General features: G+C 46.7%; 5 protein-coding genes across 5 annotated transcripts; 2 read left to right on the top strand and 3 right to left on the bottom strand.

Annotated features, from left to right (window-relative positions):
• Positions 1 to 6,034: 6,034 nt before the first annotated feature.
• On the bottom strand, positions 6,035 to 8,101 carry N7509_014033 (uncharacterized protein; the record flags this gene model as incomplete). Its single annotated transcript, XM_056638670.1, has 1 exon — positions 6,035 to 8,101. The coding sequence occupies one exon, from the start codon at positions 8,099 to 8,101 to the stop codon at positions 6,035 to 6,037; it is 2,067 nt and encodes a 688-aa protein (XP_056480659.1).
• Positions 8,102 to 14,219: 6,118 nt separating this feature from the next.
• N7509_014032 (uncharacterized protein) lies at positions 14,220 to 14,518 on the top strand (the record flags this gene model as incomplete). The annotated part of the gene is made up of 2 exons (XM_056638669.1): positions 14,220 to 14,362; positions 14,410 to 14,518. The coding sequence occupies 2 exons, from the start codon at positions 14,220 to 14,222 to the stop codon at positions 14,516 to 14,518; spliced, it is 252 nt and encodes an 83-aa protein (XP_056480658.1).
• Positions 14,519 to 15,377: 859 nt separating this feature from the next.
• On the bottom strand, positions 15,378 to 17,909 carry N7509_014031 (dynamin-related GTPase DNM1; the record flags this gene model as incomplete). Its single annotated transcript, XM_056638668.1, has 3 exons — positions 15,378 to 15,692; positions 15,757 to 17,733; positions 17,811 to 17,909. The coding sequence occupies 3 exons, from the start codon at positions 17,907 to 17,909 to the stop codon at positions 15,378 to 15,380; spliced, it is 2,391 nt and encodes a 796-aa protein (XP_056480657.1).
• A 67-nt stretch (positions 17,910 to 17,976) lies between these two features.
• Positions 17,977 to 20,924, bottom strand: N7509_014030 (putative actin binding protein; the record flags this gene model as incomplete). The annotated part of the gene is made up of 6 exons (XM_056638667.1): positions 17,977 to 18,085; positions 18,318 to 18,349; positions 18,412 to 19,085; positions 19,193 to 20,342; positions 20,441 to 20,628; positions 20,729 to 20,924. 6 exons carry the CDS (start codon positions 20,922 to 20,924, stop codon positions 17,977 to 17,979), a joined length of 2,349 nt encoding a protein of 782 aa, XP_056480656.1.
• A 941-nt stretch (positions 20,925 to 21,865) lies between these two features.
• N7509_014029 (uncharacterized protein) lies at positions 21,866 to 24,614 on the top strand (the record flags this gene model as incomplete). Its single annotated transcript, XM_056638666.1, is given in 4 exon segments — positions 21,866 to 22,807; positions 22,819 to 23,247; positions 23,321 to 24,441; positions 24,503 to 24,614. The coding sequence occupies 4 exon segments, from the start codon at positions 21,866 to 21,868 to the stop codon at positions 24,612 to 24,614; spliced, it is 2,604 nt and encodes an 867-aa protein (XP_056480655.1).
• Between the last annotated feature and the right edge of the window lie 173 nt (positions 24,615 to 24,787).

Genomic DNA, 24,787 nt, shown 5'->3' with positions numbered 1-24,787 from the left:
ACCCCCGTAGCAGTCGTTCAAATTGAGGGTGTATGTAACAAACATGTAATGGATCTTTCTTAGTTGGGATTCTCCGAGGCTTTTAGAAGTAACCATAGGGTTAATAAATACTATTAGGGTCACCACCGACTAGTTAGGTTGTCAACAGAAGGATGCGAGGTTCAAGGTTTCTATAACACTATCCAGCAAAGATTGTCACCGGCATAATCACTCCTACATGTGTGCGTAAATAGCTCTGGATCCCTAGTAAGCCTTGAACACCGCCGTGTATAGTTAGCTCACGTACGTAGCTGCAGTCGTCTACGAATGTGACAATGATCGACGCTCCTATATGTACGCTCCGGCTGAAACATATCGTTTCTGCACAAATATGTGTGTAGTTCAGCTCAGCTGAATTTGATGACGCAGAGTACAGGCCAAGTGGACCATGGTAGAATCGCTTTTCAATATTATGCCTTGTGACGATCTTGGACCCACTAGTGAAGGCAGACCTGTGTGACGTCTAGCTAAAAGGATAGCGTATATAGTTTAGTAGTCTTTCTCGAAAAAGTGGCTCGGCTGAGTGTGCATGTTACATCACACATTATCTGATTTTTGAATAAAAGCAGACACCATTGTACATTTGCTGTTAAACATTGGAAAATCGGAATTTAGAGTTCACTTTTATTATTATACCCTAATAGTTATTATACTATTAACGAAGTAGACCTGGGTATGTACTTGTATTTTTAGAGTACAGTGCCCATAATTTATATATCTTCGGGACGTAAGTTTTACGTTATTTGTGGGTTTTACTTTATCGAGATAGTCGGTGAGATAGATTGGGCGGAAATGTAATTTGCCAGCATTGAAGTACTATACCACCTAGTCTATTATGCGCGGTGGAGAGTACCAATGGGCCTCGTTCACTACAGTCCCCTCAGTTAGAGTTTCTTAAGCAAATCAAAAACCCAATTATTATTACGCTCACAGAAAAGAGCGGTAAGGCTTAAAAAGCAAAAATACACGTATATCTAGGGTCTGTGCGTGCTTTTGAACCACTCACTAATCCGATAACAGTAATTACCAGAGGCGTAAATGAATACATCCCTTATATATATTGGGCATTTTATCAAAAGGAAGAGTATTTAGGAAGCTATATAATATGATGACATAACACGCAATGAAAATATAATTATCAAAGCGGAAATAGTATACAGAATGTAAGGTAGTCCATGTCCTTTAATACAGGCAGTATTAATAGGATACACAGGCAGTCGAAACCGTGAACGGCCTTCTAGAAAGGGGTGTGTATATTCCTTACTTTTGGCATCCCAATATAACTCCATCTCTTATCTAAGCTACCTATCATTCAAAGGATAGGGTATGATGAGGAGCCCGATGAAGGAATACGAAAATCTTCGAATTGAAAAAGGAGTAACGCTTAGCGACAGCTAATCCGAGATCTTTAAGACAAACAAGAATCCCGAAAACACTGAAGTAAGAAAGCTTGCTCAGCAGGACAGCCTTATGATAAGATCCATCCTGGCAAAATGCGTCATCCACACTAAGGATATAAATGCAGAAAATGCAATGAGGGAATAGGAGGAGTCTTTCAGAGCTGTTGTAATATATCATATTGTACCGGAATCAAATCCTGACCTCACGGAATAACCAGCTTTGATTGGAAATCGATCTGGAGGTTGCATGCTGTATAAAAATCGTCAAGTTTCTCGTCTGAAGAATACAAGCAATCTTCCTCTGCATCACAACTCTCGGAAATACAACAATAAGAACTAATAACTGATAGGCACCATAAGAAGGATGCCCGGGGTAATTAGACATCATGGGATTAGTGAGAGTACTGTAGGCTCGGGAATCGTCCGATAGTATGGCCTGGTTGCTGCACTGTACCAAACCCCGTAACAGGGCAAAAAAAGCTGGAAAGCACGCACTGTCACGAATAAGCCTCGCCAAAACCCGCCCGCAAAAACCCAGCCCATAGGGCGGGTTGGATCTTAGTCAGCAAAACCGTGGGCGGGTTGTCATATGGGAAACTTAACCAAGACCCAAAAAAGCAAAAAAGGTTGACTTATCATTTTACATTAACGTAATCCACAGCCGAACCGTACACACGGTCAGACCGTACACCATATCAAAAATCGCGTCTTCTAACCACCCTACCTAATTCAACCACCTACCATACTACTAATTCGAGCTGATTCCACGCGTAAATCGGCTAATCAAGAGGGCAGGATCTTATTGGCCCTTAACGATATTAAAGATAGCCGTATTAAATCTATCCGTAGAGCAGCGAAGCTATACGAAATACCTAGACATCGCCATAACCTATTTGGGTTGAACATACCGACCCAAAACCCAACCTACTGGGTTTTGGGTTATACGGTAGATAACCCAACCCAACCCAAAACCCAGAAGGTTATAAATAGGTAATCTATTTTAACCTATCTTAACCCATTCGTATATAAAACAGACGTCTTAGCGTTTATAAAACAGATTACTAAGTAGTATAAAGTTATATCAGATACAGACGTATACTTAGTGTATTAGTAATTAATTAGTTTATAATATCTTAATATTTATCGTATACTTCTATAAATTATTTATAAGTATTTAAGTTTATATTACTTATTATATTCTGATAAACTATTACTACTTTATACTAATAAAGTTACCTATATACTCCCCCTTAACACTAGTCTTAAAACTTAAGAAGCTTCTTATTATTTACTATAGATATAGTATTATCTTTACTATAAATCTTCTCTTTACTATTCCTAAGAATAGCTACTATTATTAGTAGCCTATTCTCCTTCTAGTAAAAGAAGGATTTACTTCTATAAGTAATAATCTCTATTGTAATGGGGATTTCCGCTCTCAACACCGGTATCCTAGGGTCAGGTGACAGAAGCCTCAGTAACAAGGCTCCTGTTTTGTTTCAGGCAAATAAGTAGCGTTCGTTCTAGATTGTCAATTCAACATGGATGTTCCCCCTTCTGTTATGAAAAATGTTCTACTGAGGCTGCTGAGGTAGCGGTATCGGTATACTGCTCATGAAAGGTTCTGTTATTCGTTCTGTTGTTCGTTCTGTTGATTCTCTATAGTGTCACGCTTGCCTATCGTCTCCTTGCACTCTGCGAGTGTGGTGGTGTTGTCTCTTTGCGATCGACCCGTCTGCCAACGCAGACAGCCTACGAGCATTACCATCTTACACTATATATTTTATCTGCTTAAATACTAGAACAAACCGCTAATATACGTCTCTCTACTAGATCTAGATTATTTTAGTTATCTAGATAGAGTTATAACTAAAGAGAATATCTAGATCGTTAATGTCACGGGATTCTGAGTATACAACACCTCAGGTACTCGACGCCGATCCGAAGCCGAATCCCCTTCGAGTCGCCTGTATATCGAGACCCACCCGAACCCTAATGTATTTAAGATCCTATAAGTATTCAGGATTCTTGATCTCTTCAAGAATCAGTCTGTGTATCAACTGTCTAATCTGATCTCTACTGTCCGATATCCTTGCCTAGTCACAGGTCTCTAGCCTAACAACTTAGTAACCATTACAATTCTGATTCTTCTTCATTGACTACCCAAGGATTGAAGATGGTGCCCTCTACGCGTCGAAACCCCGCATCCTCTCGCGATAGCACTCGTTCCGAACCCGCCATGCCTCCTCCGGCTATTCGACAACCTGAAGTTGAATCGATCCCGGATCAACCTGGAACCCCTATCGAATTTCAGATATCTTATACTTAATACCCTGGCCTGCACGAATACAGCAAGAATAACTCTTAGAATGATCAGAACGAATATAGACGTATCGGAGGCAGGTATAACAAAGACAGAGCACAAGGGATTCAAAGCCCTCATAGTTAATCAGCTGATAGAGTTTATGACTAGAAACACCAGAAGAAGAAGATATAGTCAGTAAGGTATCAGAAGGAAAGAAAAATTAAAAACTAAAAAAGGACCAATACCTACCTAAGAGGGACAAGCGGTTATATGGATTCTTGAGGATAAGAACCAAGGAGAGAGAGAGATAATATTACAGACCCTACAATATAAGGGGCTATAACTTACTGATAGGCCACTGAGAGCTAACTAATACTAGGGGGCATGTATTAGCTCTAGAAGTCATATATATATCAACGGGTACCCAGGGCACCCCCAGAACTGTAGGTCCAGAATACTCAGATAAAGGTACAGGAAACGGCCACGTTCCTATATATATCAGATTACGTATAGAATATAGGGACCTATAAACTACTACGTAACGCACTGGAAATCCTGTCTGTATAAACAGAACAGATCTATTCTGACAGTAGGACTAGACTATATATATAGGATAGTAAGAACTAGATATATAAAGATATCTCTTTACGTATATATATTTAGTTCTTTGTAATTAATCAATCTAAGTTATTATAGTATAATCGTTAGTTTATTCTTTATTCAGTTTTATCCTTCGTAACAAACATACTATAAGTAGGGGAGCTCTTCAGACTGACCTACTTAGTACTCTACCTGGTATATCCTTTGAAGTTACTCAACAGAATCTGAGTCTGTATAAGGCTTAGCACAGCAACAGTACGATTATAAGTCGATACTTAAGGATTACCTAGTGGTGCTTGAACGACGCTGATTCCAGCCGTCTCTCAGCAATTTGTAATTCTACTTGATAAGAACGAGGTACGTTCACCAACGGTCGAACCACTTACCGTGACCATTTAACAACGCGTAACACTATCCTTAGGGATAGTAAAGAGGAGATTTATTGCAAAGATAACACTATATCTATAGTAGATAGTAAGAAGCTTCTTAAGCTTTAAGATTAGTATTAAGAGAGAGTATATAGGTAACTTTGTTAGTATAAAGTAGTAACAGTTTATCAGAATATAATAAGTAATATAAATTTAAATACTTACGAATAATTTGTAGAAGTATACGATAAATATTAAGATATTATAAACTAATTAATTACTAATATACTAAGTATACGTCTGTATCTAATATAACTTTATACTACTTAGTAATCTGTTTTATAAACACCAAGACGTCTGTTTTATACACGAATAGGTTAAGATAGGTTAAAATAGGTTACCCATTTATAACCTACTGGGTTTTAGGTCGGTATGTTTAACCCAAAATAGGTTATGGCGATGTCTAGGGGACCCTAACCCCACCTTTAGAATCAAGTCACTTAAAATCAACGTACTGTTTTGTATACATAATATACCAGCTAACTTTCTTAACCTTCTGGGTAAACTCCACAACAAGATATATAGCTATACCTTATTGTATAAAGACTCTATAGACCCTTGTTAGTCAGAAGACTATAAACTAGAGCTTAACATTCTTTATACGAACAAAACAGTTTATAAGGAGGTTAAATCGTTACTTTACAGACAGAATCGTTTCAAATTTACTGAGTATAACTCTCAGATAATAGCCTATTTCCTTTATAGAATCAGACATAATAGTGTAAATTACATCCAGCATTTCTATATCGACTTCCCTGTTCACTGATATCTCAATAATAAGGACAGTATAAAGGATAACAGCCGTCGTACACTCAAAAAACTTTAGAGTAGCTGCACCAACTTAAGAATACTTACTACGTCTCTATGTAGCAAAGGTAAACAAAAGTAGGAAATTTGCATTTTCCCTACTTCTGACTAATTATATAGCTATGTGGACCTTAGTCACCACAGTATCCAGCTTTTAATGTTCTTAATATTCTTAGACAGACCTCCTTTTATAAGTTACAAAACTCTATAACATAACTTATCTGGAAATTTTCATTTTTATTCTACTTTGTTTGGTGTTGCTATAGGGGATGTATTAGGGGGCACCTCGATATACCACATGTCTGAACTTGACCAGACCACCGAATCGGCGGTGGATATCAATTGATCGCTACCTTAGCATTATATATGAAAAGAATACCAAAATTCTAGGTGTAGCAGACGTCAGAAATTACCCCGGAGAGATTTTCAAGCTTTATGATCGTGATTGGCACAGTTTAACTCCAGGTGGTGTCAGCCAAATCATCACGAGCCCGGTCACAGTTGGAGTTTCCGGTATGAGTATAGCAAAGGCCTGCTACTCCAGTTGCCCATATTGCGCCACACTCCCACATGATGATCGCAAGGTCCCACAACTCCATGATCTTCTGCGCTTGGGGATAAGCCACTTCGGCAGCTAGAACGGCTCCCACGTATTCACTCTCAGCAGGTATGCTGTCAGCCCCTTTCACGTAGGCGATAACAGGGTCTACTAGAAGCTCGATTACGGCCCGAGTTTCAGGCAATGGATTCGAGTCACGGACGGATTGGAGTCGTGCCTCGGCGTTAGCAAGAGGAAGCGCCCCACGCTCAACCTGAGTACCGCTTGCTCGGAAGTGTTCCAACTCTGGCCGCCCATCCGGAACTATGGCGGCTATTCCGGCATCCGTACTGAAGTCTGTTCTGCCGAGAAGTGAGATAGGTCGGTGTCGGCAGTTGGCGAGCTGCCACCAGTGCGTGAAGAGAATACAAAGGGCTGCCGGGTTGTAGGGATCGTTGTCACGATACCATATCATAGAACCAAGAAACCGCGAGTAAACCTCGAGCAAGGGTTCCTCTTCTAAAGATCCCCGCGTCAAAGTAGGGATGATGTTGCTGACTTCTGCACACGCTATATCAGCTCCTAGATCAATCCAGTCATGCACAACGCAGCCAAGACCCGCAATAGCAGCCATCTGTTCGCCGCCACCTGCATCGTAATAGACATGGCAGAACACGGCATCAGCTAGCTTATAACGGGCAAGCCGAGCGAGATCATCCCATACAACGATACACGGGCGAGAGGGGACAGGGCGGGTATCCTCGATAATCGTCTTTTGGCGCAAGCATGCATAATCGCAGCCCTTTACGACTCGTATGTCGGTAATGTGTGGGCCGGCGGAAACGGCCTCTTCAGCAATAGCAGCTACCTCTGCAAATGCAGAAGAGAGACTGTCTGCCATCGCAGCACTTTTGATACCAATGGTGTAATCCAGGACGAAAGCAGAGTCCATGATAGCCCACAAGCCAGAGATAGAACCACCGTAGACACCTCGGTTGTAGCCTAGTGCCATGGAGAAGATGCTGGTGTTAAGCAGAGGCCCTTCACAGTCCTCTTCTTCGAGAAGATCCATAACTGCCTGGTCCGATGAGAGTGCCACGCCGCTTAGCTTGGGAGGGAGAGGCTTTCGAGCGGAGCACCACGCCGGTAGGTAAGCTCGACGGACTTCAGCGAACGGTAAACGCTCTGTCACTCCAGTTTTAATCACCCCATCGCGTGCTGCTAAGAGAGCAGCGGCATCTAGTAGCAGCCCAGTTGCACAATCAACAGCGTCTGCAACACGTGCATTACGCATCCAGGAGATGCCGGAGGCTGCGCCAATAACTCCGCCAGTTTGATAGGTGTCGCGACGGCGGGCCAGGTGGACCGTCGTCACCAGCGTGTCTGATTCAGGGCGGTATTGTTGAGCAAATTTGCTGGACCCAGTCTTCATCGGACCTATGCCGTGAGTACGGAGCAACCAACAGGGAGCTCCAAGAGGGTAGCTCATGGTGGACCCTTCTCCAATGACATGTGTGGTCTCCCACGTCGAAGTAATACGGACGGCGGCATCAGGGTCCTCTGCCGAAGACTCGTCGGTCCGGTCAGCCCAGTGGGAAACGACAGGCAGGGCATCGAAAGCCGGTGAACGACTGAGACCACCACTGATGACGAGCCCCGGTACGAGGTCAGACACAGGCAGGTCGGAAACGTTTCCTGTCAAAGGCATCTTGATATCCCTCGAATGGGCGAGAATTTTGTCGATCTTGGCCTGGTACTCGCTACCTGGCTTGTTGCACGGCGTGTTCCAGTTGGTGTGGCTAGTACCAGTCCTTTTGAGTCTCCGTCCTGAAGGTGAGGATTTAGTTGCATTGGCAATGAAGTCGGTTACATCCCGACAGACCATTCGTTCTCCAAAAGTAGACTGTTTACCGGCTCGGGGATCAACAAGCCCCCCATGAAGAGCTAGCTCAGAGAGCTCACTTGCTCGGGCGATGTAAGGCATCTTGAATTCAATGAGAGCGTTTCAGCTCTTGGTTCAGAAGTAGCAAGAGGCTGAGGTGCTTCACTACTATCGGTTTCTTAGCAGGGTTCGCTTGAAATATATCATGGGATGACTGTTCTAAGTGCGTACTTCAAGAAAGGTTCTTGTAGAGAGAAGGTATCATAAAGACTAGGCGTAAATGGGTATTCAGATTATGAAGATCGAGCTCGTGTTGCATTGATTCGTTGATAACTCTGGGATTGATTTCTATTTGCCATTCCATGATCCTCTTATTTATATCCCAGGTTGCGTGATTTTTGGTGGTTACACACTCACCAGTCAATTAGTGGATTCCCAAAACTCGCAAAACTCCGCGGACTTTTGAGCTCGATCTGCAAGCGTTCTGCTTGCACTTTGCATCTCACCGTCTTGCTATTGAGTGTAACGATGATGCTGACGTATCATCAGGGATGCAGCTGGTAAATTGTCTGACAGGTACAATTCCGTTATTGACAGTTTGCAGATACGAGGTTATATATTCTGGATACTTATGCGCTGTATGTGTTCCATGCAGCATTGCGGCCAGGTTTAGAGTTAGTGGAACCTAAAATGATAAGCTTTCTTTTCACCTTGACCGTTATCCGCTTTCAGATACCTGCCTCCATGTTGTATGTGCTTACATATTACTTCTTTACACATTCTCATTGGCCCTGTTCACACACCGCAACTTTTGGAAGTTTCCATCCACCATCGGAGAGCTGGTGATTTAGGTAGTCAATCGATCCTGGTTTGGCAGGAGTTTCTAGCAATAGTAATACCGACAGAGGGTAGTAACTAATTATTAACAAAAGATCCTAATACAATTCCCAATCCAGCTGCACACCGAAGCTTGATACTTGACACTTCAATTAGGCCATGCCAAAGATAAGACCGGTGATGGAGATCCGATAGGGATATCCCTCGAGGGAATCCCTGGCCGGGATTCTCCTAGAGGATGATTACAGGGCCAGATTGATTACGATTGCTTCGGCGGCCTATTTAGGCCTTCCCTTCCTCTGTTTCCCTTCTTCTGCAGAGATAGTTCTCCATGCATTCGAACTAGATTGTTCCTTCTTCGGCTTCCTTGTGTAGTGGCTATAGATCGCCATCAACCGCATCTTCACCGCTAAAATCAGACCTTGGAATAACTTTAAAATCGTTACACAGTAGGCAAGAGTACTCAATGTGATTCTTTCACATGGATCTTTGACGGAACGCAGAAGAATGCGGATGACGTTCACGATACCAGCGCAATGAAGCTAAGGGAGAGAACAATTCAATTTGTCTATTTATGAGAGAGCAGGAAGAAGAAGACGACGAAGAATAAGAAGAAGAAGAAGAAGAAGAAGAAGAAGAAGAAGAAGAAGAAAAAGAAGAAAAAGAAGAAAAAGAAGAAAAAGAAGAAGAAGAAGAAAGGAAACCCACAAGAGCATGGTCTGTGTGGATCTTACAACATAGACACAAAAGGCCTGGTCCTGGAAAGCACAATCAGACCTGCAACAGGCAAACCCACAGGGAATCAATGCAGGTCTATGCAGGGGACCGAATCTCCACACCAAACGACCGAGATCTCGGGATCAAGATCGAGATCAATGAGGATCGAGTCATCAAATGCATGGATACCCAAAGGGAGTATATACTATGAGAAATGGGCCTGCTAGCAGTTAGGACCTATCATTCCGTGACTTGGCTCCAACCAACATGTCGCGATCTCCGGGGCTTAGTTCAAGCTTCGAATTAGAATTTGGCATATCCGCAAGGAGTAGCGCACAGGAATATGCGGGTTTTATTCTTGCTACTAGGTCTGCATGATCGTGATATATGCCCTTAGGAGTGTCTATGGTATAAAATTACCCCGCCTCGTAGCTCTGTTTCTCCCTGTCACTCCCACGTCAGGTAAAACTTCAGAGTCGGGTTCAATTTACCGTCATGATAACCTTTCTTATTATACAAATCATTTTGGCTGCTCTGGCATTCTTCCTCGTGTATCAAACGAAGAGTCGGAAGAAGACTCGACTGCGCTTTCCTCCCGGGCCGAAACCCCTCCCTTTGGTGGGCAACATCATGGATCGTCCCCCAAATTTTAATAACCTTTTTAATACTTAATATTTAGATCCTAAATTTTAAACGTAGAATAATCAATATTAGATAAAGCTATATATAAAATATTAAGATCTAAATCCTTCTAGAAAAAAAAGATATAGAACTGGTATTCGAATACAGTACATAAAATTTATGAAAGATTATGAAAGAATTATGCCAAAATGGGTCCAAATGGGTCGAAATGGGTTACCCATTTATAACCCACTGGGTTTTGGGTTGGGTTGGGTTCTAGCTACTATAACCCAAAACCCAGTGGGTTGGGTTTTGGGTCGGCATGTTCAACCCAAAATGGGTTATGGCGATGTCTAATTATAACCCTAGCTAGTCTTCTATAATAAGAAGGACGAGAACAAGGTCTATAAGATTAATAATATAAAAGACCTTACGATCTGGATAAAGGATAACCCTAAGTTTGTATATAATACTATCCTTAAGAAGCTTAAATTCTAGACTAGAGATTGTAAGAAATACTAGAAGAAGATAGCCTATAACCAAGAGAAACTGGCTAGGGTCTAAGACAAGACTAATCTAGCTCTAGAAGACCTAGAATAAGCCTGTAAGAACCTTAAGGAGTAAGATAAGGAAGTTGGAGAGCAAATCTAAGCTGCTAATAAGAAGGCTGAATATCTTTAAGAGACTCTTAATAATCTCTAAGCTGATAAGGTTTGACTAATTACTAAATTAACTATATCTGAGTGTGAAGGGCTGTAGCGACAACTGTTCAATTGGGGCTAGGCCTGCATGCTGTTTACAATAATCTTGAAGAAGAGTTATCTATATGAGCTTCCACCTTGTTTTCCTGCAGGAAACGGTCACGTGACACCACGTGATATCTCCTCGGCCTGGGCCCGTTACAGATACCCGGGTATCTTATAGACCTGAGTAGCCTGAATTTGTAGACAATTGCCTGTAAAGTGATAATAAAGTAACTTAAATTCGACTCTGAATGAAGGGAAATTGAAAAGTGGGTTATACTACCGCACAATTTAAAAATATATCTTGATTGAAGAAATTAAAACACTCTTCACGATACATCCTATTTATTCCGATCTTTCAACTTCGATGACTAATAAATTAAAAAAACTTTTGTTCCTTTATATACCATTGGGCCCAAGGTATCATGACCTGCTAGTCTTATTTGTATGTGAATATCAGCTTATACTAGATAAGCTGCTGAACAAATAGATCAAAGACAACGGTAAAAATTATAGCCAAAGAACTAATCTATACCACAGTTCTAGAAAAAAGATATCAATATCTAGTTAAATTATAATAGTTACGATAGGTTACTTACAGTTCTCTAATATCCTATAGTAGTTTTATACTGTTAAATAGACCACAACTTATAGAGTTAAATATAGCGAAATTAATCAAGTGATATACTTCAGTAGAGAAGAGAATCTATTTCTACTGACTAATAGACCCTGCTAATATCAGTATACGTCTAGTCTTTATAGCTGTAGATACTACAGAGATAAGAGTATTTAAGGTAATATTATACTAGAGGAATATTTCTTTCTTATTAAAGGATGTTACTTTACGTAACTTGTATGGCACGGCCGTGGCAAATTTAGCCGGCACAACGCCCTGCCGAAGAACTGACAGTCCCTAGATAGGTCTGGTTTCGGCCAAGGCTGGCTCATCGTCCATTGCGGCTAAGCCTTAAACGCCCCAGCAGGCGATACTAGTGCTCGGATACCAACAAAGCGTAATACCAAGTCCAATTATACGAGTGATTAGAACCGAGCAATAGAGAGTGTTTAATAGATGCAATGCCCGTCTTCTCCCCGGTCATTCCAAGTACACCCTGATTAGACCTGTGCAAACCCATAGGCATGCCCATGGGCGTATTTGGGTATGCCCATTAGTAAACCCGCCCATTCATAGGCGTGCCCTGACTGCCTATAACCCGCCTATAAGTGGGGCAAATAATAATATTATTTGATTTATATAAAATATAGAGATTTAGGCTATATTTTCTAGTATTGCTGCTGTATTGATCCTAGAGGAATTCTATACTGAATATTTTAGATATCTTTATAATAAAGGTTACTAGAATTAATCAAATTAAATGTAATTAAATTATAAGAGACTGTAGATAATCGATAGTACCTAAAATAATAATACTAAGGCTAATATATACTGTAATGGGGATTTCCGCTCTCAACATCGGTATCCTAGGGTCATGTGACAGAAGCCTTAACAACAAGGCTCCCGTTTTGTTTCGGGAGAATAAGTAGCGTTCGTTCTAGATTATCAATTCAACATACATGTTCCCCCTTTTATGGAAACGTTCTACTGAGGCTGCTCAGGTTGCAGTATCGATATACTGCTTATGAAAGGTTTTGTTATTTGTTCTGTCAATCATCTACAGCGTCACGCTTTGCATATCGTCTCCTTGCACTCTGCGAGTGTGGTAGTGTTGTCTCTTCGCAATCGACCCGTCTGCCAACGCAGACAGCCTACGAGCATTCCCATCTTACAATACTTAATAAACTAGAAAAAAGAATCCTACTAAGGATAGAGATTATATTTGATGTAATAAAAATAGGAAGCAGATCTATAGATCTTCCTCTTAAGCTACTCTATCTTTATAAAGTAACGATAATATTCCTTATAAGCTTTCGCAACATATCCATTGTGCCTAAAGGGAAATCAGTCACAACGATCCATAGCGTCGCGGACAGAAAGAGCGAATATTGGACTGGAACTTACTTCAGATCACAGGCGAGCCAAACTGTTGAGAAGGAGCCCTCGCCAATTTTCCGAATGACCTTGTACTGGTCGCTGAAGATATCGCCGAGAACGACGGGGTGGTAACCACCTGGGCGATAATCCTCTATCCACTCACAGGGTGAAGTAATGCTTTTGAATCGCCCCCGTTCGCCAGGCAGTCAAACCGTTGGTGGCATTGTTGGAGGATACGAGGTACCCATGGCTGTGATGGGGAGTTGTCCAAGAGTTCAAGTTGTTGATCGGAGTATTGTGTAAGAGACGGAGGTGATGGGTGGTGATGGGAACAAGAGTGGACAAGCTGGATAGACGCGCCTAATGAACGTGGAGCTAGCCTTGTTGGGTACTAGCGTTGTCTGACTAAGGACATCGGCCAAATCTTATTGGCTGTCAACGGCCTGGTCTAACCGCCATGGGAAGTATGGGAAGTATACAGACCAGCCTTGTCGACCTCTCCAATCTCAGCCTTCAAATGGCAGACTCGTACCTACCTTACGGTACCTGGCGTGGAATGGAGTAGCTAATATATTCTAGCCTGGGTAGGTACTAGTCTGCTATTAGAAGACAGTAACTGATAGTAGACAATGGGGAGTTGGAAACTTTCGCAGTGCTACTGTAGACATAGATTGAGTATATCCAAATTTGTACAGTATACAGTACACAGATTCTGTTTAGCAATGAATAGTTACACCTGCCTTGCCGAAGCCTAAATAATCACGCATTGTTAGGGCTGTGGACTGTAACCTGTTACAATAGACGTCCTGCCATGAACAATAGGTAAGTGTAGGCAGGCATCCAGGACAATAGAGCGCACCTTCCAAGTCATCCAAACACAACAGCACAACAACACAGCCCGCGTCTTCTTCCAACTTTGAACCTCATATTACACCACCTCACTTCTTCCTGAGCAAATATCCCTGGTCTTTCGTCCAACCCTCATTCTGCGCCACTTCACTTCTTCCTTCTCTAATATCCCCAGCCTTTCGAACAGCCGAAGCTCAAGCTACACCATACCACTTCTCTCTGGGCAAACACAACCTCACTTCTTCCTGATCGAACATCCTGAGCGAATACCCCTAGTCTTCCATCCGACTCGAACCTCATCCTACACCACTTCACTTCTTCCTGATCGATCCTTCCGAGAGAATATCCCCAGTCTTTTGTCCAAATACAACCTTCCTGGGCGAATATCTCCCGTCTTTCGACGAACCCGAAGATCAGTCTACACCACCTCACTTCTTCCTCAAACATAGCGCCTAGCATCATGGCCATGGAAGCCAAAAATGTCACTTTCGACCCCGCCAACATGTACTCCTCGAAAAAGAAGGCCAAGGTCCAGGAGAAGGAGGCTATCATCAAGTTGGTGTTTAGCCAAGCGCCAGCCGGTACTGTGCGCGCAACCGTCATGTGAGTACGTCGTGTCTCTCATATCACAACCAAGCCGTAGTTTTTAGCAATGGCTGGCACACCAGCCCTAGCGACGGACGGGTGCACTGCACCGCCGATTACTATGACGATGCTGGCGATGTCATCCGCCGTGAACACATTGTTGAAGAAGATTGATTCCCTGATTTCTTTTTTAGAGGGGAGAATTTCGATGTTTCTAGATCTTGATGTATTTAGCAACTGTGGGAGATCAAATGCTACGGGCTTTCTTTTTGATCTCAGCCCTGGGGTGTAGTCAAGTTCAACTCGAAGTTTGCAACCTATGGTTGAACTATCTTAGTCTTTGCCTTTGAATGGTTGGCACACTAGTAGCTACCCGAGATGGAATACTAGTCGATAGGCGTATTGATTAGTTATATCTTAGGTAGCTACCCAGTCTACATTTCCAAGATTGTCAATGATCGTGGGTAATAGACGGTTGCACACTGAGTTCAAGTTGTATCATTGTATACTGAAATTTGTAACCATAGGAAAAACATACTAACCTCCAGGCTGAATATAAATTCAAAGAAGGCCCGTCCATTGAGCAAAAAGGGCGGTCTAACTAGCACCACTCAAGTATGGCACAACATCAAATTCCAGTCACGATGAATCTCATCCGATTTAAACTTGAATGCATACGTCCATGCTCATATTCTACAGAGCACTAGTACCAACCTGGGCAGTATTCATTCAGAAACCTTACAACGCTCAAGGAAACTTGAACTTGAACTTGAACCGGAAGAGAAGAGAAGAAGCGGTATATCACGAGCATGTGCATAAGCCCCAAGTCAATAATTGTACATACAAACAACCACGCATAATCAAAAGATACCAGTAAAGTAATAGGAGAGGAATTCAATCAATCCCCACATCACATCGCATCCGATCCATCCATCCGATCAATCCCATACTCAAAACAATGTCGCGAAGCACTCACTCACTGACTCACTCACCCAACTTCCTCCCTTCGCATCTCCACCACAAGCAAGACAACTTATAAGACCTCACCAACAATCTTAGCAGCCTCCTTATAAGTCTCCAACAACCTCTCACACTTCTCCCTCTCAGCTTTAATTCCATCATCCTCGTAAAGCAATTCGCCAAAGAGATCTTCCTTGTATAATTCGCTGACTAGTCGATTCTGAACAACGTCCTTGCTGTGGTTTACTAGCAGGTGCATGATTGCTTTGGGGACTTGGTCCGCGATGGTTTCGCGGACGATGTGGAAGTAGGAGGAGATTAGGCGGCGGATTAGTTCTGTTTCTAGCATTTCTCTGTCTGTGAGGGTTGGTTCGGCGTTTTCGTGCGGCTGGCGGAGGTTAGTTATGGGTGGGTTAGGGTCTAGGGATAGGGAAGAAAGGAAAGGAACTTACAAAAGTAGACCCATCACCGCCAAACTCGATTGGAGCCGGATACTCCTCAGCCTGCATGGGTGGAGACCGCATTTCCGAGCGACGCAGGCTCTGGCTGATAGTAGGCTCAGCCGAGTGTGCTGATCGGTTGGACACGGGTGTACCGGTACCAGCACCAGCACCAGCACCGCCGTTGCTGAAGAAGTAATTCAAGAAAGAGTCACGGGTAGAAGGTTGACCACCGAAACCAGCCGGGTGATTCTGACCATAAGTGCCGTTCAAAGTCGCCGCGATACCATTCTCCGCGCCCCGACCGACATTAGGTGACAAGCTGCGTCCACCCTTTGTCGACTGGCTGCGGATAGGGAGGTGATTCTTCTCGGATTGGGCGTCTTCTTCTTCCGGACCGCCGGCAGCACCGTTCGCCGCGCCGAGTTCCTTCATGCGTCGCTTTTCGCGCTTGCGCTTCTCCTCGGCTAGGACTGCTTTGCGCTCTTCGTCTTGCTTGTTCTGGATGATTGAGGCCATTGCTGCGGCGGCGCCGGGGAAGTTCGGGTGGTTTGTGTTGATGTAGGCTCGTTGGATGGAGATTAGTGACTCGACATAGCCGGAGCAAGGGCCTAAGCGCTCGCGGAGGAGGTCGGATACAACTTCGATCAGTTTGCCTTGGAGGCGGGGGAAGCGGAGAAGTTCTTGTGAGCCGCATGTGTGGCAGATTTTGATCAGCTCTTCGTAAACGAGCTCAACGCAGCGCTGGGCGGGGGATTCGAGGAGTTTGATTTGGGGCTTGACCAGTAGGTCGAATGCAAGCTCTGGCACGAAAAGACTGGGTCGGGGACCGGTGGAGTTGCGAATGGCAGTGCGGATATCCGAGACAGTCAGGTTGTGGGTAGGGTCGATGGTTTCGAGGGAGTTTCCGAAAACTTCGTTGAAAATATAGTAGATCCGAGCTCCACCGCAGAGCTCCTTGGTCGAGATTTCGGAGGAGGTTCCGTCAATTGATGAGATGAAAGAAGAGGCGAATCGGGTCATCAGCTGCAGAATCAAGGATCCTCGGTGTTCCGGTCCACTGAATTGCTTGTTGCCGTAGCTTGCCAATTCTTGTTGGGTCTGTCCCATAAGGGTATTGAGGCGGGCCTTGATATCGGGTAGTCGGTCACGAATGTGAGCCATCAGAGTTGAGTTGAGGGTCTTGGCCAAAAACTGCGTGCCGCATCGGTTGGCCATGTTGCGATACGCAGGGTGGTGACGGAAGAAGTCGGCCTCAGCGCGGAGGGCATCCGCGAGCTCCTTGCCCGACTGGATATCCTGCTGAGATCGGTTGACAACACCGATAAATCCCAATTTCAACGGGTACACGCGACCGGACAGAATATCCATCGCATTGGTGCCGTGGTCCATGAGATCCAGCTTGGACAGCACACCGATCGTCCTCCGGCCCATGGCATCCACTTGTCGGGCGAGCTTCAGGGCTTCCGAATTGACCAAGTCGACATTGGCCGGGGAAACCGCCAAGATGATACTGTTGGGCTTGGCAATGTATTCCAGAATCAGGGTACGCGTTTGTTTCTCGATATCGGATGGTTGATCGCCAATGGGCACCTTGGTGAGACCGGGCAAATCGACCAGGGTCAAGTTGAGGACATGAGGGGAGAAGATTTTGAGGTTGATGGGTTGTCGGTTGATACCCTTGTTGCTCCCGGCAATACGCGCAGTCTCCGCCTCAATCTCCTGCTTCACCTGGCCGAAGTCGTCAAACTTGCGGCCGGGTTGGTGGTGGAATTCAGCCCATTCCGAATGACCGGCCACGCTGGCCGCGGTGTGGGGGACATTGATCTCGTCATGGTCTTGTTGGCTGTCACGGTCGCTGGGAATGTTGATGAGTTGTAGAATCAATGGGCGACGAGTGACGATGCCACTTCCGCGTGGTAGAAAATCCCGTCCGACGATGTTCTCTAAGACAGACGACTTGCCGGAGGATTGGGAACCGACGACGACCTGGATGGTGATTGTTAGTTCATACACGTGGGTTTCTCATCATAAAAACGAATTATCTGCAGCCAGGATCCACTCACGATCTGCGGCAAGTCGAGAGAATCATTGCCAATGGTGTTAAAGACCAGGTCCTGGAGCTTGTTCACGGTGACGAGCAGATCCTCACCCAGCGCAGCCATGATGGAAGGACAGAAGGGACCGAAAGCCCGAAATAAATAGGGCGAGGGTGTCGGGGAGGTAGAGAAGTCAAAAGAAGAAGAAAATGAGCTGCGCTGGAAGTTCGAAACGAAGGACCCTCGCGCGGCGTGGACGGAGGAGGTTGCGGCCTCGGGAATTGTTGATGGGCGGCACGTGACTGGGGGGTTTTAAGTGGAGCTGAGCAGAGAAGCACTTTTGACGATTGAATTATTTACTACAGAGAGAGGGAGGAGTATTGTAATTGTTTATTCCATTGGCTAAGTTATTTACATAGACACAATCATCATACTGGAATTGAGAAAGAGGAGGAATGAATCAATACAGGGGCAAGGCATAATCTAGTCCAGCTGGACGTAGTTGGCAGGAACAATCCCTGTTTGCCATGGTACTCTCCAAGCCACCAATCGTCATCCGGGAATTCCTAACGTCACAGGTCAGTTTTTAGGGCTTTAGGGAAAATAAAGAAAAGGACAAAATACATACCACGTTCTGAATCTTCGCGTTCTCGGGGAAACTGATCTCGTTGTCTTCGGCTGCCTCATAGTCGTACAGCGCAGTCGCTGTCTGTCCCTTCGAGCTGGCTGGTGCCACGGGGAGTGGTGCGGGAACAGCAGCGGGAACAGGCGCAGCAACAGGAACAGGCTCGGGTTCGGGTGAAGGCTCACGGACTGGCTCATGGGCGGGTTCATGGATGGGCGCACCGGCCTGGTCATCCTCCACGACCTCAACATAGTTTCCAGGGAACAAACCGTGTTCACCACGAGCGTTAACACCCAGCCACCAATCCTCGTCAACCATCTCAATTTCAGTCACGAACTCTCCTTCGCGAAGTTCAATTTCGTTGTCCTCTGCCTTCTCGTAGTCAAACTGCACTTGAGCCCGGATTCCGCCCTGGGAATGACCGGCGGTGGTGGCTTCAGCGGTCGCTCGGCCAAGGTCCTGGGTCTCCTCGAGATCTCTCTCATCAGGAATGGCCTCCTGGAGGCTGCGAACGGGCATCGGAGGCGGAGGAGCGTCCTGCTCCTCGTGAGCATCTGCCACAGCCGGTTCTTCAGCGCCTCGGCCGACGGGCATAACCACCTGGATGGGGGGAGCTCTCGCGAACGGGAGGAGTGGGGGGAGTGGGGGGAGCGCGGTTGCGGGGGAGGAGTAGGGAGCTCTTGGTGACGATCATGCTCTTCTTCTTCCGGCTCTGTGGGTTCGGTAGGTCCAGCAGACAGTCCAGGCACAGGAATGGGAACGGGAACGGGAGCTGGCACGGGACGGTTGGCCTGAGGAACGGGAGGAGGAGTGGGTTGCGAGGGCTCCTGGGCGAATTGGTCGCGAATATCATGGACGTGAGAGGGAGGTCCCGCCGTGTCGGCAGGCTCGCCGGCTCTCACATCAGCCACTTCGGGGGCGGCTCTATCTTGCACAGTCTGGACGGTAGCCCAAGACTTGCCAGCGTAAGAACTCTTCCACTCATTCTGACCGCTGGCCTGACTCTGGATGGGCTGCGATGGCTCGGCGGCGGGGGTGGGGGTAGGAGCCTCACCACGCTCCTTGGCCTTGCGCTCTGCCCAGAGCTGGGCTGGAGTCTTGCCTCCTTGGTCGGCAAAGGTACGGCTGGCGCTGCCGATCTGCGCGGCGGCAGCGGTGGCCGAGGAGGGTCCTGAGGGAAGAGGCGGCTTGGTGCCACCAAACGATGGGCCTCCTCCAAATTTGTTCGCAACCTTGGGCTTGGGCAAAGATGTCAGTCGCTCGGAGGAGCTCTCACCCACGGCCGGTCGCACGGGCAGGTTGACTGGCTCATTTTGAGAAACAGGAGCAGGGCTCCTGGTGGGCTCGGGGGCATCGTCCGGCTTCTGAGCTCTGGCCCGAATGGCCGCAATGTCCACCTTGCCTACCGGCTCGTAGGAGCCCTTCACGATAGTAGGACGTTCATCTTTGGTCTCACCCGAGGCGGCTGCTTGTCGCCGGATTGCCGCAATGTCGACCTTGCCGATGGGCTGGTAGCCACCACCAACCACATCAGCGCCACTTCCCGAAGCCGTAGGAACCTGTCGTGGGGCAGGGGCCTGGTTCTCCGACTTCAATTGCTGTAGGTTCACGCGTGTAGGCTGGTAAGCCGGTTGGACCTTTTCGAGTTGAGATCTCGTGACGGGGGGAGCATCGGCACCCCAGCCATCATCATCCACGTTGGATGAGGCCGAGGGGCGGGGGGCTGAGGGCGCTGGGACAGAGATGCCGCCGGATCGGGACGGAGTGAAGGCGGGCTTAGTCGCGACGGGAGGACGGGGGTTGGCAGCCGGAGTCACGGCGGGACCCTGTGATGAAGCCGAGTACTTGGAGCCCGAAGCATCTCCGACCCGTTGGATAATACCCTGCGGGGTCAGATCACCATCGGCGCGAGCTGTGATTTGCACATGGTACCCCTATTTGAGCGGAGAGCATATGGTTAGTCTGACTCTGACCATTTGGCGGTGGGATTGAAATGAATGCGCCACGAATACACGCCACGGTGGTCTCTTACATGTAGGAACTTGGAAACGCTGGCTAGGTGACTGGTGAAGTACCCCTTTGTCCGCTCGGGGACACCTTCACCGCACCATGCGATCAACACATTCTTGGGCAGACCGGTGTTTGGGTCAATGACCTTGAGGTAGGCGAATTGAACCCGACCCTCGGAGAATTCTTCAATCAGATCGTCCAATTCACCATCTGGTTGTCATCAGTTGGCCATTAGTGATCAATTCAATGCTGTGGGCTGTACATGGGGGGGTAAATGGGGGCGGCTGGGCGGGCGGCTGTGGTCACTCACCTCCGGTAGTTTGGACCTTCAGGACACTCTCTTTATTTCCGCCATCCTGTTGAAAGGCATTGACTAGCGGGGCGGACACGGAAAAGAGAGCCCATTGACCATAAGTTGGGGAACTCGAGGGGAGAGTGGCGTTGACGACAGATTGGTAGCTTTTGTTGATGGAGGGACCGTTGGTTGAGAGATTGAGGGATGCCATGGTGGCAGAGGCGGAGGTGGAGGAGGAGGAGAAATAGAGTATGTGCACCAGTAGGGAGTCGAAGAGAAGATGATTGACTTGTTGGTGTGCTGTTCCAAGGGAATATCAGTATATCAGTTGATCAGTTTAGGCTCCAAGACTCAGCCACAGCCACAGCTCCAGTACCGGGTCGAGCTGGAGGGAGGGGAAATGATGATGCCTCGTGCAGTGAGGGGCAGGTAGCCGCAGGGGATGGCAAATACCGAGTAGTCAAGTGGAAGTGGCACAGTAGTCAAGTAGTCCACTGTATATGTGTATGTGATATGCGGGGATGGAGAGGTGAAGTTGAAGTTGGTGGAGGAAAGTGGAGAGTGGAGAGTGTTGGGCAGGTGACCAGTTGGTAACTCTGGAAGGAGCGAGAGAGTGTTGTTGTTATGGAAGGAGCGAGTGGAACTGCCCACTGCCCATTGCGACTGCCACGGGACGTCATCTCCGCTCTTTCCTAACGTACCCAAAGTCACCTGGTCTCCTCCTTCTTCTATCAACTCCAACGTCAACTTCAACTTCACTCCTTCACTCCTTCACAGCTACACACCTTCTTCTCTTCTTTTTCTCTCCCCTAAACACCTAACCCTAATATCACGACTTCTTGCATACACCTTTACCACCACCATTGTCCATTGATACCCAATCAATCTATCCCATCCAAACATTCCCTCCAATCGGCTCCACCCCGCCCGATCTGGACCTGCGAGGCTCACCGGTGTGGATCACAGGGTCAAAAAAATCATTATCGCTGATAGCATACAACGGAGCACATCCTCGCATATATATTTACTCCTCTTTGTGTCCCTTCATGACTCAATAATTCAATCCACCATTTCTCAATTCTCTCTTTCAAACCTACCCCTTCCTCCCCACCTCCCTCCCCTCCGGTGGCGCACAACCGATCAACAACAGTCATGGGGTCACTTCAACCCGACCTTGGTCTCGATTCAAATGCCAACACTCCCAACGATGAATACCCCCGATACTTCAGCTCCGGCGACGAGGCTGTCGTGCCTACCTCTCGCGACGACTCGGATCCGTCACAAGATGACAACGGCGAGCTGTGGCCTCGAGACCAGCAACAAAAGACGGCTACCTACGACTATGCCTTTGAGAAGTCCATGAGTCACGCAGAGGCAAAACTTTTCTATCAACATCACCAACAATCGTCCAAGACGGGGTCTACAACCGGTGAGAACACCGCGCAAGGTGTCCCCGTCAGTCCTGTGCCCACAAGTAGCTCCATCGTCGAGTCCAACGAAGGAGACCGCTCATTCCACGGCGATTTTGCTTCTCGCCCTCGAGGAAACTCCATTATGCATGAAGCAGAGTGGTATCCTTCTGCCTCTTCCCAGTCCGGTGGGGACGGTGCTCAGCCTAACAGTGCCCAACAGGCCGCTGATTTCGCCGCTCGAAGCCATGCCGCCACGTTCAGCCCCGCCCAGACTTCACACATCGCCGCGGCTGAAGGCCTCCAAGGAAATGGTCTCGGTATTGGTGGTCTCCCCCAGGGTGCCAATGGGTTCGCACCAAGTGGTGATGTGGTGAGCTCCGAGTTGAGTTCGATCTATCGCAAGATCAAGGGTCTCTTGGATCGTCGAACCAAGTATATGGAATTGTCGTTGCAACGACCTGGAGATAATCCTCGTGATTCACCCGATTGGGTTCTCTACCCACCACCTCCAGAGCCTGCCTGGGATGATGGTAAGGAGTACCAGCCAGGGACCGCTGGGGGCTCCTCGGATTTGAACGAGAAGAAGAGAAAGATGGGCGAGGATATCGGTGAAGATTTCGATTTCGAGGAGCAATTGCCCTTCCCGGCCCATCGGATTGGACATACCGTTTGGACCGGAGCAGTGTCTACCAGGTCTATGAGTCGGAAGACGCGAAAGAGCCTGCCGTTCACATCCCTTCACTGCGGGACTTCTACATGGATTTGGATGCCGTGGTGGATGTCTCGACGGATGGGCCAGCTAAGAGTTTTGCCTTCAAGCGTCTCTCATATTTGGAAGGCAAATACCAGCTATACACCCTCTTGAATGAATATCAAGAAGTCGCAGACAGCAAGAAAGTCCCCCATCGTGACTTTTACAACGTCCGGAAGGTCGACACTCACGTTCACCACTCGGCGTGTATGAACCAGAAGCATCTGCTCCGTTTTATCAAGAGCAAGATGCGCAAATCTCCCGATGAGGTGGTTCTCTTCCGTGATGGCAAGCATTTGACTCTGCGGGAAGTCTTTGAAAGTATCAACCTGACTGCTTACGATCTCAGTATTGATACCTTGGATATGCACGTATGTTGCCAAACTCACTCCTCTTCATCACGTATGAGAAGTCGGGATGAAACGCCTACTAACACTCGAACAGGCCCACACCGATTCTTTCCATCGCTTTGACAAGTTCAACCTGAAATATAACCCCGTCGGAGAATCTCGTCTTCGTGAAATCTTCTTGAAGACGGATAACTACATCAAGGGTCGATACCTGGCTGAGATCACCAAGGAAGTGATTTCCGATTTGGAGTCCAGCAAATATCAAATGGTTGAATGGCGCATCTCTATTTATGGACGGTCTCCCGACGAGTGGGACAAGTTGGCTGCATGGGTGGTGGACAATAAACTGTTTTCCCCCAACGTCCGCTGGTTGATCCAGGTGCCCCGTCTCTACGATGTCTACAAGTCCAGCGGCATGATGGAAAACTTTGAACAAGTCATTACCAATGTTTTCCAACCACTCTTCGAGGTGACCAAGGATCCATCCAGCCACCCCAAACTGCACATCTTTCTGCAGCGCGTCGTCGGATTTGACAGTGTCGACGACGAAAGCAAGACAGAGCGCCGTTTCTACCGAAAGTATCCCATCCCGCGAGACTGGGATACCAAACAGAATCCCCCCTACAGCTACTGGCTGTACTTCATGTTTGCCAACATTGCATCCCTCAACCAGTGGAGAAAGCGTCGCGGTTTCAATACCTTCGTGCTCCGCCCACACTGCGGTGAAGCTGGTGACCCAGACCATTTGGCTGTGGGCTTCCTTGCTTGTCACAGTATCAGTCACGGCATTTTACTTCGCAAGGTCCCTCTACTTCAGTATCTTTACTACTTGCACCAGATCGGCATCGCCATGTCTCCACTGAGTAACAATGCCCTGTTTCTCACTTACGATAAAAACCCCTGTGCCAGCTTCTTCAAGCGAGGACTGAATGTCTCCCTGTCAACCGATGACCCTCTCCAATTCGCATTTACTAAGGAACCCCTGATCGAGGAATATTCGGTCGCCGCTCAAATCTACAAATTCAGCGCTGTCGACATGTGCGAACTTGCGAAGCACTCTGTCGACCAGAGTGGATTCGAGATTACTTTGAAGAAGAGGTGGCTTGGTGATGATTGCAGTCAGCCCGGTGTGCGCGGTAATAATGTTGCGAAGAGTAACGTTCCCGATATTCGCGAGGCGTTCAGGAATGATACTCTCGCCGCTGAGTTGTCCCTGTAAGTTCATTTTGAATTTTCTACTGCCAGTGAATATATGACTAACGGACTCTCTTTCTAGTGTTGAACGGTATGCTGAGGGTTCTGGTGTTGATGAGCGCAGTGCCTTGGCCCCGGGTTTGTTGCATACAGCTCAGCAAGCGTCTGTCAAGCCCGCTAATGCTAAGTCTTGATAATGATCATGATGATGATCGTGATTGTGTTTGATGTTTTTACTTTCGGATTATTTAGCCAGATAGTAATAAGTCATGTTGATGAGTGATGACGAGCTTCTTTTATGGGTTTCTATTTTGGTTTATCATACCTCCGCAACGATGTCCTGGATAATCCTTCAGTCCATCATATC

The sequence above is a fragment of the Penicillium cosmopolitanum genome (genome assembly GCF_028827165.1).
Source record: "Penicillium cosmopolitanum strain IBT 29677 chromosome Unknown utg000013l:1.0-859999.0:1.0-860633.0, whole genome shotgun sequence".
NCBI lineage: Eukaryota > Fungi > Ascomycota > Eurotiomycetes > Eurotiales > Aspergillaceae > Penicillium > Penicillium cosmopolitanum.
This window is presented reverse-complemented; position numbering and strand designations above follow the sequence as displayed.